We start from the raw sequence: 14,111 nt of genomic DNA, 5'->3' as shown, positions 1-14,111 counted from the left end.
CACCCTGATGCTCTACTAAGTGGCAAAACATCTGCTTGTCATCTGGAACTTCCCTTAATGTTTCATGTCAGAATAATTTGATTCATAAATAATTCCTGATCTTGTTTACTAAGGGAATAAATTCACAGTAAAATACACTAAAATAAGCAAAGGATGGCTTCCAGGAAAACTAAAGCAGTAAGAGGGACACCTACTGGTCAGAATTCTCCATACCATATGTGTCCCAAGCATCTAACACAAGGCTAGCTCATAGCTGTTTAATAAAAAAACTTGAAAATAATGAAAAATCACAGGTCAATTTTATTCACCAATGCAGGAAGATAAGACAATTAAATCTGTGCCACTTATATGATGGTATGTGATACTCCTGACGTAATCTGAGGGATTTTTAGTCTACTTAAAAAAGAATAATTTTTTACTCTAAAAGGTATCTATATTATTTGCATCTTCTGAGTAATCACTTTAGGCACAATGTATCACAGTTACACCCCAAATCTAGTGAGGATATACATACCCTTCCCAGGATCTAAGGGATGGACCATGCCTGCATCTGCTGAAAAGTGAACTTTTCCTTGGGATCTTTGCATAACCTATTACCAAGTTAACATGGCTTAAGGTAGGAAGCAAAGATAAGGAAAGAATGGAGAAGGAAAAGTTGTGCCAGTTAGCACTTGAGTTGGTTCCTAAACTCTGCAAAAATCAGATAAGGAGAATCAAGCTTTTACTGGAAGCTTACCACAACCCTTGCATGACTTTTTAAATATCACAAGGAGAAGATCAAGAGAAATGTTCCTGGATCAAGAAATGTATGCAGATCAGGAAGTCTGGGTTAGATTACTGGCCTTACTCTTTATTGGCAAAATGTAATTTGTCTCCCAAGGTCTCTCTTGGACATTCTTAAACTGTTATTCAAAATACCACTTCTATTATAATCTACATAGTCTAGTGAGGATAAATTCATTAAAGAAGATAAAATAATAATCTACATTAAAGAAGATAAAATGCCTCAGAGAGATGTTGTAATTTATCACCATGTTTTTATCCTGGAAAGAGAACTGAAAGAAACATTTGAGGTATCAGGAGACCATCTATTCTCAGAACTGAGAACTTGATGTGATCTAGAACAGAACGAGTTCTGGCATGGTAAACGGCATACAAAGACATCTCCAAATGAGGGTCAAGAGAGAGAAAGTCAAGAGACCAAGGAAGTGTATACAAAGTGGAAGGCACACTGATAGACAAAACATTATCTGATTGAAGAAATCTGTGCTGGCTCTTTGTGCTCAGCGACTCAAAGTTAGCCATTCACTGTATCATCCTCTTTCATCTAAACTAGACTGAAATAGCTGCTATGTAGAGGAAAGTTTCTCTGTCTGACAGTTATTTCCAGAGACATCAATGATGTGGGGGTGAAGTTACCCTTTTTTATTCTTTCACCTCAAATGCCTTGATTGGCTGTTTGACATGTGCAGATTAAGAAAAAAATGCTATGTCTCATTAAGATTGACCAAAATACAGATATTTTGAAGAACTCAGACATTCCTTCTCCAAAATCTGGAGTTGAATTTTTGAAGTATGTATAACAGGCAGATACATTGCTGATCCTTGTATTATTGTAACATGTACACCTTGAAAGAGACGCAAAGCAAACAGAAAATTTCATGTACATACAAATGTTTACAGAGGAGATTATATGTTATATAGGTTATTTCTGTACCACATATTCACTCACACACAGCTCAGAATAAAGGTATACCAAAAAGTTAGGAAGAGTTTCATCAACTGGGTAATACTGGACAACATTGGAAAGTCTACCAAAATTAACAATTCTATCATAAAACCTAATTACTTCATATTGAATTGTTATCTATGTCCCTGAGACTCTTAGCATTCAGGAGGTGGCTATCATTCTTTTAATCACAGGGTTTAAAAAAAATAATAGTCACAGGGTTAATGTTAGAGTCTGGGTTGTTCTAACATTCTTATCACTCTTGAGAGGGTAGCAGTGAAACAATCAGGCCTTTTGGTTGAGTGCTGACCATCAACACACATACTTATGATACATACACAGACAACAGCTCCATGTACTAAGAGTACAGAATTCCAAACTCAGATAAGCTTGGTCAAAATATATGATATATCCTACTAATAAAACTTACAGTAATTCATTTTGCCTCTCTGAGGCAAATTTTCCTCACCTTAAAAAGGAGATTTATATTAATTTCATTTTTAATATCTCACAGGGATATAAGAAAATAAAATGAAAGAATGAGCACTTTGACAGTCTCTGAAATCACTTTTTATTAGACTGTGTGTTTCTAGAGGGTAGAGACAAAGAGTTAGTTACTCATTTTTATAGGCAGAGGGTTTACCCAATTTGTAGACACATAGTAAATACTTGCTAAAGTAATATAAATAAAATGAGGATGTCCAAAAGTCATTTCCAAACATAAAATATTACAATGAAGAAATATTACTATATCTCTGAACAAATACATATTTAGCATTTGCTTCATAAATTCTGCATTATACTAATAAATCTTCCAAGAGAAATTGATTTTTAAATAAATTTTAATCCCAAGGTTAAAAGAGACAAAGCAAACTTCAGGAGGTGCATTAACTACGCTTTTAGATTATGCTACTTCTACAAAACTCCTGAGTGAAGATGTTTTTGCAAGTCAACTATTACCCAGATCACTTTCTCCACTGCATTTACTTTTTTAAAGGGCAGTGACTATACAATTCAATGACAAAATATACTGTAAGTGGTTGCATTAGTGCAAGTTTTTATTCTTATTTTAAATTAATTATAATTCAATATTTAAAATACTTGTCAGTCTGGGCCTCTCCAGTGGCACAGCAGGTTGAGCACAGCACTGTGAAGCTGTCTGCAGCCTCTGTAGCGTGGGTTCTATTCCTGGCCAGCCAGGGAGAAACCCACATGGTGCGGCAGACCCCTCCTGCCTCGCTGGCTGCTCCCCTCAGCAGGATCTTCAATCCTTATGCCTGTTCTGCTTCCCACTCTGTCTCTGGTGAATTCTCTCACCCTCCTGTGCCTCTGACTGTTCCCCAGTTCTTGTATAAATAAATAAATCTTTTTAAAAAAACTAAAAAAATAAATAAAATAAAATACTTGTCAGTCAACAACCTAGAATAGGAGCCTGCACACTACAGTTTGTGAGACAAATCCAAGCCACTGTCCATGAGTTAAAGGATTCTGAATTTTTAAAAGGTTGTAAAAAATCAAAAGAAGAACAGTATTTCTGACATGTGAAAATTATATGAATTCAGATTTCAATGTCCATAAATAAAGTTTTATTCGACCAGATCCATATTCATTTTCAATATATGGTCTGTATCTACTTTTATCTACTAGTGGTAAGTCAAGTAGTTGCAACAAAGACCATATGGCTTCAAAAAATGTAAAGTATTTACTACCTGACCCTTAACATAAAAAGTTTCCCAACCCCCAATCTATAAGAAGATAGAAAATGATAGTGGAAGCAATGAAAGGATTAAACCATGCTCCATTAGACCTAGGGCACCAAATTTTCTAAACTACCTCCTTATTCAGTCAAGTGCATAGAAAATACCAAAAAGTACCCTACCTGCCATTTTCCTTGGGGGACCTGAAAACAAAAAATTGATTGTGTTAAGCAGAGTTTAAGACAGTTGTAATTATAACATTATTCATCAAAGTACAAGTTCTTAATATATTTTTACCTTGAAATGTTTCCTGAAATGAAAATGCATATGTGGTATCATAACAAATACTGATAAATTCCTACAGATTGAAGGAAGTAAGCAAAGGTAGAGAAAGTATTCTATTTTAAAACCAATAGTTATAAAACTTATCATTAAACTTGGTTTAAAAGACTTCATATATGGTTATCTCTTTATTAATAAACTTTTTTTTAAGATTTATTTATTTATTTATACAAAAACTGGGTACAGTCTGAAGCGCAGGAGGGTGAGAGAATTCACCGAGCCAGAGCCGGGAGCAGAGCAGGCAGAAGGACCGAAGTACACTGCTGAGGGGTGCAGCGGGCGGCAGGAGAGGTCTGCACGCCATGTGGGACCCTCCTCCGGTGGCCGGGGAGCAGCTGGGGATCAAACTGGCGCTGCAGAGGCTGCGGGCAGCTTTGCAACCCAGCGCTCAACCATTGCGCCACTGGGGATGCCCTTTATTAATAAACTTTTTTCAGTAAATTAGCAGAGGACTTAAGCAGAGTTGTTGACATTAACAAAATCAGGATTCCATTTTTGGAGCTACCGTGTGTTATGTAGTATTTAAAATAAATGGAAAGAAAATCAGATGGTATATAGAAAGTCAATTCTCACATTTGGGAATGGTCAGAATTGACTAACTATAGTTTTTAATATTTATTTATTTTATATAATGACACTTAATAGAACATTCACTGAGCCAGGAACTGTACTAAGCATCCTGCATAAATTTAGTTCATTTATTCCTCATTAAGACTCACTAAGCAGGGCCTCCCCTGGTGGCGCAGGCTGTTGAGCGCCGCGCTGTGAAGCTGTCCGCAGCCTCTGCAGCGCAGGTTCAATCCCAGCCGGCCTGCGAGGGTCCCAAATGGCATGGCAAACCTCTCTTGTCGCGCTCGCTGCTCCCCTCAGCAGTGTACTTCAGTCAGTCTGCCTGTTATGTTCCTGGCTCTGTCTCTGGTGAATCCTCTCATCCTCCCACGCATCTGGCCTGTACACCAGTTCTTGTATAAATAAATAAATAAATCTTTTAAAAAAAAAAAAAAGACTCACTAACGGGGACCTGCCCCAGTGGCGCAGTGGGTTGAATGCTGCGCTGTGAAGTTGTCTGCAGCCTCTGCAGTGCAGGTTCGATTCCCAGCCCGCCAGGGAGAAACCCACATGGCGTGCAGCAACCCACATGGCGCAGCAGACCTCTCCTGGCTTGCCTACTACTCCCCTCAGCAGAGTACTTCGGTCAGTCTGCCTGTTCTGCTTTCCACTCTGTCTTTGGTGAATCCTCTCACCCCCCAACACACACACACTTCTGGCCTGTACCCCAGCTCTTGTATGCACAAATAAATAAATCTTTAAAAAAAATTTTAAAAAAAGAAAACAAATTTACTAGAAAAAGCAATAAATTGCAGTATTCAAACCTTTGCAAATCATTGTTAGAGAATATAAAATACAAAAGAGAGTCCAAAAGAAATAAAGAAATAAAGACAAAAAGAAATACAAAAGAAATAAAAAGTGCTAACAAACATTAGAGTATGTCTATTTACCTAAAGTCAAGTATACGTATGTCTTTGTAGCCAGGTAATCCAGTAAACGCATTTTCAACCTATTAAAAATAAAAATAGAATGTATAACTATGGAGAATGTGAAAAAGTGTATAGAAAATAGCACACTTAAGAGTAGCATATAAATTATACTGTTTACAATTATTGGGAGCTTGTACACATACATAGATACACAGAAAATTAAATAAAAATTTACAATAGATACTGTGTTAGAAAATAGTCTCTATCTCCACATTGGCACATTTTTACTTCTTACTTTGTCTTTCAAGATTTTAATGTGCTTTAATATTGGTTTTGTTTCAAATTATAAAAATCATATGTCATATTGGCAAGGCACCATGTCTTCCTTATTGTGATGAAATGTACAAATAATGCATTCATTGCTAAAAAAAAAAAAAACACTGTAATAACATTTTAAAACGTAATTGTTTGGATTAGAAATCTTGCCACAAAACACACACTGATCGTCAGTGCTTATTTTTATAAAAATGTTTGTTACCATCTGTTTCCTGTTCCCACAAATGTGAACATGGTCTACATTGAAAAGAAATCTGTAAGCCTGAACTCAGCCCTCCACCCCCACCCCGGAAAGAACTTTGTTAACTAAGGTGGCTAGGAAACAGTGACTGATAGGGTAACTATCAAAAGATCAATTTGTGAGCATCGGATGTACAGGAGCCAGTTTTATTAGAGTCTTTAAAATCTAATCATGTAAATCAATACAAACTTAGTGACTAAAGGAGAAAAAATAATGCCAGACTGGACTAAAGACCTAAAAATAATCAGGTTATATACAAATACATTTTAAACAAAATTGAGTATTTCCGTTGACATTCTCACTAATTAAGTAACTATGGAACCAATACCAGAATACAGGAATTAAGGGGTTAGTGGTCTTTGGGGACATCTCTGGGCTTCTGCTCTTAAAACCAAGTCTTCATGTAATCAGGAGAGAGGGATTTAAAAAAAAAAAAAAGATTTATTTATAGAAGCACTGGGTACTGTCAGAAGAGCGAGAGGGTGAGAGAATTCACCAGAGCCAGAGCAGGCAGAAGGACGGAAGCACACTGCTGAGGGGAGCAGCGGGTGGCAGGAGAGGTATGCGTGCCATGTGGGACCCTCGCCCTGCGGCTGGGGATCAAATCGGCACTGCAGAGGCTGCGGGCAGCTTTGCAATCCAGCTCTCAACCACTGCGCCACCAGGGAGGACCCAGGAGAGAGGGATTTTTTAAAATCTTGGATCAATGAATATCTTCATACCAGAAGGACAAAGAATCCAAACCCATGAAACTCTTTAACTGTAATAATTCACCTTGCTTTATTCCCTGAGAGGAAAGAGAATAGTGTTATAATTCTTGTAAGATGATATGGAAATGGAATCCATAGGACTAGGAATCCAAGAATAGCTGAGGCATGGTCCTAGCTGTTTTGCTAGCAGAGTGACAATGCATAAGCCTCTTATAGAACTAGTAATGACTTACCCTACAACAACATTGGTTATTGTAAGATTAAAATGATGGTACCTGACAGAACTCCATCAACTGCAAAATGTTGTACAACTGTACATTATTATTATTATTACTAAACCTATCTCTTTTTGGGTTTTGCCATCTACCGAGTCTAAACATGTATAGGTATTCTAATTCACCACACCTATTTAGCTACTGTACAAGTGTCTAGTTGCAAAAAGCCATTCTACTTTACTAACATCAAGATTAACAACAGGTACAATTTATTGAATGACTGCTATGTGCCTGGTACATTGCAATATGAATTCTAATTATTGCAACAAACCTAAGAGATACATATTTTCGCAATTTTGTAGATAAGCAAACTGAGACTCTGAGAAAATAATTTGCTCAGGATCACACACTAGGTTAGTAACTCCATCAGAATGTATTCAACCCTAAATTTCCCTAACGCCAAAACCTGTATTCTCCCTCACTGAATGGCATGCCTCTTTCTCTTTCCCCTGCCTCATAAATATGGTGAAATGTTAGAAGTAGGACTGGGAAAGCTATGGAACTCACCATAACTTCTCACCTGAATTAAAACAAAGGGAATTCAAAGAAACACTCTGAAAGGAAGTTTTTTCCTTCTATTCCTAAAGACTGAAATGATCATGAAAAGGTTACTTTCCTCCAGAGCTTTATCTGTAAAAATGGAGATCTTACCCCCATGGCTGCTGTGAGCCAACAGACATAAAACCGTGCATGGACACTGTGTTGGTATGTGGCTGTGTCCAGATACCAGTTCCCCCAAGCCTATCACGCTAACTTTTCCCTCTCTGAAGTCATATTTGCTGTTGTCCCAAACTTGTCTTACTCTTCTCAATAAAAAAGAAAGAGAGAGAAAGAAAAGGAAAGAAAAAAGAATAAAAGCTCCTGAACCTCAATCCTCTCCAAACAGGCTTTCTTTTTCCCTGTATGTCTTCCGTAGTACCTAGGAAGTAATACTGCAGGAAGAATTCCTGTGACTGTGCCCTAAGAGAGCTAAAGGGTCCCCTTCAGTTTGCAGTACACATGATGACAAACCGGTCAAAGCACAGTCTCTGACCCTGCTGTTCTACACAAACATGTGGTGGTTGGTAGATATTTTATTCCAGGTAAAGGGACCAGGTTTAGAGATAAATTAGAGAAGGAATTATTTCATAGCAGGCCCAAAGCCCTCATCACCCTTGAATTACCACAAGTCAATAGCTACCTACCTCATAAAGTCACTGCTGGGGATGTTTTTCAGTGTTTATTAGACTTTCTCTAAATATGCAGTCATTCAGCACAACAGTTTACCCACACACCCAGGTTTATTAACGTTCCCTTAATCCAAGGGCAGAGAGAAGCAGAAAGCAGATCCAAGACATTATCTGATGCCAGGTGGCCACTGGCCTGGCTGACATTTCTTCCACATACCATACAGCCTCACAACTTGGCCCCAAAGCTAGGAAATTAATCGTCTGACCTAGACTACCCATGTCTGATGGCTTCAATGATGCTATTTGGCTGAGAGATGCGCATTTTTTTTCCTCATCTAGACACAGTGTCTAGAGAAGGAAATTAATCCAAGGTAGTGGAATTGAAAAACATGGCCAAGGAGAATCCCATCAAGAGGGAATGGAAAAGAAATAAACAGGAAGGAATGATATGCTCTATCATCAGACAGAGAGGGAAGATGGGCATTTTTATGTCTTTGTCCCTGCAAAGACGTACAAAAGCAGGTAAATTATGGGTCCTTTCTGACTAAAATAACCTTGAGTTGAAATGCTATAGAGAATTCTCCCAGAAAGTAAAGTTGTGAATGATAAAATACATGATTCTTTAAAGAATTCCTTTTTAAAAAACATCCCCCAACCAAAGAACATAACTCATCTTCTTCCTGTGAATTTTTCATGAACTTTTGGAAGAAATGGTAAATCATCATCCCCTAAACCAAGTATGTAGACTGACTCCTAAACCTACCTTGAACCAATGTTGTGAATATGGGAAATTCACTTCAGCAAACTGTCTTGTGTATTAAAAAAATGAATAAAAATAAGCAATAAAGATCACCCACCTCTGAAATGAACTCTTCTACAAGGCGCTGATGGTGAAAACTAGAGGGATCCTGGAGTTCTTCCAAGTATTGCTCCCCCAAAAGGTGGATACTGAACTCTGCAATCTGCTCATCTGCCAGTTTTGTGGATTCCTCTATCACATTCTCAATTTCATTACTAATCTAATTTTTTTAGGAAAAGAACAATAAATGTCAATGTGGACTCATTTAATCAATAAGTATTTTTGGCTACCTATTAAATGCCAAACAATACTACTAATGCAACTTATGATGATGACCTTTTACAGAGCACATGTCATGTCTTTGGAACTACTAGGTGGGCTTTAAAACACAGCCTAATATTAAATCTACTGAGCATATGTACATTCCTTGGAACATATAAAGACAGTTCAGGGGAAGACAGGAAACTTTCCAGATAGCCACCAAAGTTGACATCAGCAAATGAGTTAAAAAGAAGTGACTATGCCAAAGTTATATCTGAAAATAGCTTAGAAGAGTGAGTCTCAAGCTTTTTGGTTTTAGGATCCTTTTATATTCTTAAAAATCATTGAGGAGCTCAAAAAACTTTGATTTTTATAGGTTATGTCTGTAGATATTTACTAAACAAAAAAGAGAAATTTTTTACGTACTTACTAAATCGGTAAAATAATAAGCTCAGACTGTATAAAAATTAACAATATATTCTGCAAGATAAAATTAGTGAAAAGAATGACATTTGTATTTTATAAGTTCTTTAATATCTAATTTAATAAATGAATACTGAAATCTCGTTATGTCTTTCTGCATTCACCCTATTGCAGTATCTTGTTTAATATGAAGTACATGAATAATACACAGTCACAGAGATATATGTATTGGGGAAGGGAGAAATATATTAATAGCATTTTCAGACAATTGTGAATTTTTTTTACATATAACTTCAAATTCAGCAAGTGGTAGTTTCTTAAAGATTAGTTGCTCTGTGGAGTCTGAGACCACATAAACAATTTTTTGTACTCTGTATTACTAAAATCCACGTCTTCCAGAGTGGTCAAAGCTGGAACAATTCAAGCAACAAAATGAAAATTGTATTATAATCCAAATAATAAAAAAAAAAATCCATGAATGCATACTGATATTAACAATTTAACAAAGAAATGAGGGTATTTCTAAGTTATTATGCCATATGATCATATGTATATTTTTATATATATGCATATATGTATATATATATGTGTGTGTGTGTGTGTGTGTGTGTGTATATATGTATGTATAGTTACTTAAAAGTAGACAAAAAAAACAGCCAAATTATCCACAAGGGAATAACAACTGAGTTGACAGTTGATTCTCAGTAGCAACAATAAAATATAGTGAAATAAAACCTTGACCTGCCCTCCTCAAAAAACTCAATCTGGAATTTACACAGATTTAGAATATCTTCCTGGGATAATAAAGAAATTTTCAGGTGATCAAAATCTGAGATTGAACCAGTGAGAGACTTTTACTAAAGTAGTATCAGAAGCAACTATTTCAGAAGAAAAGTTTTCACAGAAGAGATTACCAAAACGCAACAACAACAAAAAAAATTTAAGAAAATAAAATAACATTGGGTAAGCATTCAACAAACTTTGTATAATACATTCTAAATTGTGGGGTTAAAAAGAAAAAACAAAAAAGGAGAAAGAACAAAAATACTGGCAAAAAAAAACCAGGTTAATCAATAGGGTGATCCTTTGAATTGTAATATTCTAATGTTCCTGCATTGCTGAGGAAAAATATAAACATTTTGAAAAACTTAAGCTTTGCTAGATCATATATTATAATTTGTAACTACTAAAAAAATAGAAATAATTTCTAAAATGGAAGGTAAAAAATATATTAGAAAAAAAACTGAATGGTAAAAACATACCATAGACTTCATTTTCAAGTAGAGATACTAACAATCTAATTGTTAGATATCTCTACATTAAATATCCCTAGACCCCAAGTCTCCATTTACAATCTGAAACCCTCCCTGGTCAAAAGCAGATTTACTAGACTCTAAGGAATCTCAGCTTACTTTTAGTGTACCATTTCAGAAATCCCATTTCCACAAACTGTTCTTCACACTAGATACTAACTAACAAACCAGAATATCACTCACATTCTCCTCCTGCCTCTCCAAGTTATTCTCTGAGGTACCTTCATAGGAAGTCACACTTGGATATGGAACACTGAGAATAGCGCCTAAGTAGAAAAGCAAAAACATGTCTGAATTCAGTCCCTAAGTCAGAATTCATATTTAAAAACATAGAACTGATTTCAAAACCATTTCTATAAGTCTAGTTTAAATATAATTATGTAAGTCATTTGCTTTTTCATGCTGGAAATCTAGTGTATTCTAAATCTAACCTCAAGTATATTTGCAGAAGAAGAAATAATTCTGAGCCATTTATTAATTCATCATTAATTTACTGAGGACCTACTCTATGTCAGGCTTTATGCAAGACACAAGCGTTACAGACAAACTCCCTATCCCTGAGGAACTAGTAAGGGGGCAGATACTGAAAGAAGAGGCAAAGTGGGTGAAAGTTAGAAACTGGCAGGAATTGATCATTCTTGAAATTGCAGTTCATTGTGACTACTTTTGAGTACTTGGAATATTTTGAATATTCTGACTACTTCTGAATATTTTGACATTTCAATAGAGAGAAGCTTTTGAAAAAATTAAATAATGTAACTGCCAATTTACAGAAAACAGAGTTCATAGGAACATGTTATAGTGCACCACAGAACACAATCAGAAAAATACTTTGGGAACCACTAAAAGACAAATGGTGAAACTAGAAAGCTTCCTTTGACTTATGCAGTGGGTACAGAGATCTTTGCCTTAGAATTCTTAAATTTTGTTTTAAGTAGTTTTCTGGATTATGCTTAATAACGATTTTTAAGTGCCCACAATAAAATAAATGAAAAAGAACTACTTTTCGTTGAGATTCTTGAATAACATATAAGGAGAAAGAAACATGTTTTTTTTTTTTTTTAAAGATTTATTTATTTATGCATACAAGAGCTGGGGTGTAGGCCAGAGATTCAGGGAGGTGAGAGGATTCACCAGAGACGAGTAGGGAGCAGAAAAGGCAGATGGCCTGAAATACACTGCTGAGGGGAGCAGCAGGAGAGTCAGGAGAGGTCTGCTGTGCCATATGGGTCAGCTCCCTGGCCAGGGATCAAACTCATGCTGCAGTGCCTGCTGATAGCTTCATAGTGCCGAGACTTAACCCCTTACACCACCAGAGAGACCCCAACATAGTGTTTTTAAAATGTAAGCTAAAAAGTATGTTTGCTGGCAAAATTGTGTTAAGCTATAGATAATTTAAAAAGAGAAAAGGATAAAGGCACAAAACATACCTCCCAATGTTGAGATATCATCAATAGGAAGTGGCGATGACAATTCAGGACTGGAGGGAAAATGTTGAGAGTTAATACAGTGATAGAAATGTAAGGTTTTATTTGGGGAGTTGTTTTCCAAAAAGGAAGTCACTAGATCTCCAAATAAGCTTTCCAAAACAAATTACTGAGTAAAGCAAATTTTAAAAAATAGGAGAGGGAGCAAAGGGAGGGAGGAAGGAGCACAGGGGACTGAGATGATGGTGCACAGGTACATTGGTGAAGGAAACTCTGTGGGGACTACACCTGAGGGGTGGGGGAAGCAAATATTGTTTAAAAATGAACAATGATGTAAAAAATAAATTAAAAATAAAAATAGCAGTGTTCATAATTCATTTATTTTACATTAATTGATGCCTATTCTGTGAGAATCACCCTATATAAAGTACTTTCCTACTTACCATTTCATCACCCTGTTTTCATTTTTCTCATTTGTTATCACTCTAGGAAATTATTTTGTTCATTTATTTACCTGCTTCTTTATCCAAAACCTTTAGTCCTCTTGAATGGCATTATCCAATAAGTTAGTCACTGGATATATGTGACAATTTGAATTAACTAAAATTAAGTAAAGTTTAAAATTCAGTTCTTCATTCACACTATGTTTTTCAAGTGCTCAATAGTGACATATGATTAATGGCTACCATTTGGATAGTACAGGAAAGAACATTTCCATCAGAATAATGTCATTAAAATGGCTATATTACCTAAAGCAACATGCAGATTCAATGTAATCCCCACCAAAATCCCACAGGCATTCTTTACAAAAGTAAACCCAAAGAATCATGACATTTATTTGGAACTTTGAAAAAATTTTATGTGGAACAACAAAAGATAGCAAAAACACTCCTGAGAAAAAAGACCAAAATAGTTATCATGTTCCTTGACGTCAAACTATACTATGAAGAGATAATAATTAAGACAGCTTGGGATTGGAATAAAAACCGACACACAGATCAATGGAACAGAATTGAGAGCCCAGAAATAAAATCACACACATGCAGACAACAAATTTATGGCCAAGGAGCTAAGAGTTTACAATGGTGCAAGGAAATTCTCTTCAATAAATGGTGCTGGGAAAATTGAACTGCCTCATGCCAAAGAATGAAACCAGACCACTAACATCACACATAAATATTAATTCAAAAATGATTAAGTACTTGGATGTAGGACCTAAAACCACAAAATACACAAAAGAAAACAAAAGGGATATGCTCCTCGACATCAGTCTTACAAATGTGTTTGTGGACTTGATTCCAATGGCAAGGGAAACAGATAAACAAATGAACTACATCAAACTGAAAAACATCAGCATGGTGAAAGAAACATGCATCAAAATGAAAAGACATACTATCCATTGGGAGAAGATATTTGTACATCCTCCATCAACAAAGGGTTGATAGTTCCAACAGGGGTTAATATTCAAAATATACAATGAATGCATAAAAATCAATTGAAAAACAACCCAATAACAAAATGACCAGAGGATCTGAACAGATACTTCTCCAAAGACATACAGGTGGTAACATGCACATGAAAGAATGTTCACATCTCTTATTAATAGAGAAATGCAAATTAAAAACAACAGTAAAATAGCACCTCAGACCTGTGAGAATGGCTATTAACCAATTGAGAAAAAATAGGTGTTGGAGAGAATGTGGAGAGAGGAAAACTTTATATGTGGGATTGTAAATTGGTGCACCCACTATGGAAGTAGTGCAGAGATTCCTGAGATATCTAAAAAAATTAAAAGAGAAATTCTATACGATCCAGTTACCCCACCTCTGGTATTTATCTGAAAAACACAAACGCTAATTGGAAGAGATACATGCCCCCCATCTTTACTGCAGCATTATTAATAATGACCAA

The 14,111-nt window shown here is 35.9% G+C and overlaps 1 protein-coding gene across 1 annotated transcript in view; it reads right to left on the bottom strand.

Moving 5' to 3' along the window:
• The window catches only part of IMPG2 (interphotoreceptor matrix proteoglycan 2), a 32,467-nt gene extending 19,816 nt beyond the window's left edge, over positions 1–12,651 (bottom strand). The window contains exons 1-6 of the mRNA XM_054701112.1: positions 12,644–12,651; positions 12,204–12,352; positions 10,957–11,039; positions 8,835–8,996; positions 5,268–5,326; positions 3,609–3,629 (exon numbers count right to left, since the gene is read on the bottom strand). Coding sequence (XP_054557087.1) covers positions 3,609–3,629; positions 5,268–5,326; positions 8,835–8,996; positions 10,957–11,039; positions 12,204–12,352; positions 12,644–12,651 — 482 coding nt within the window. The remainder of the gene's footprint in view (positions 1–3,608; positions 3,630–5,267; positions 5,327–8,834; positions 8,997–10,956; positions 11,040–12,203; positions 12,353–12,643) is intronic.
• Between the last annotated feature and the right edge of the window lie 1,460 nt (positions 12,652–14,111).

This window comes from Talpa occidentalis, unplaced genomic scaffold (genome assembly GCF_014898055.3).
Source record: "Talpa occidentalis isolate TD23 unplaced genomic scaffold, MPIMG_talOcc4v2.1 talOcc4.4, whole genome shotgun sequence".
Taxonomy (NCBI): Eukaryota; Metazoa; Chordata; class Mammalia; order Eulipotyphla; family Talpidae; genus Talpa; species Talpa occidentalis.
This window is presented reverse-complemented; position numbering and strand designations above follow the sequence as displayed.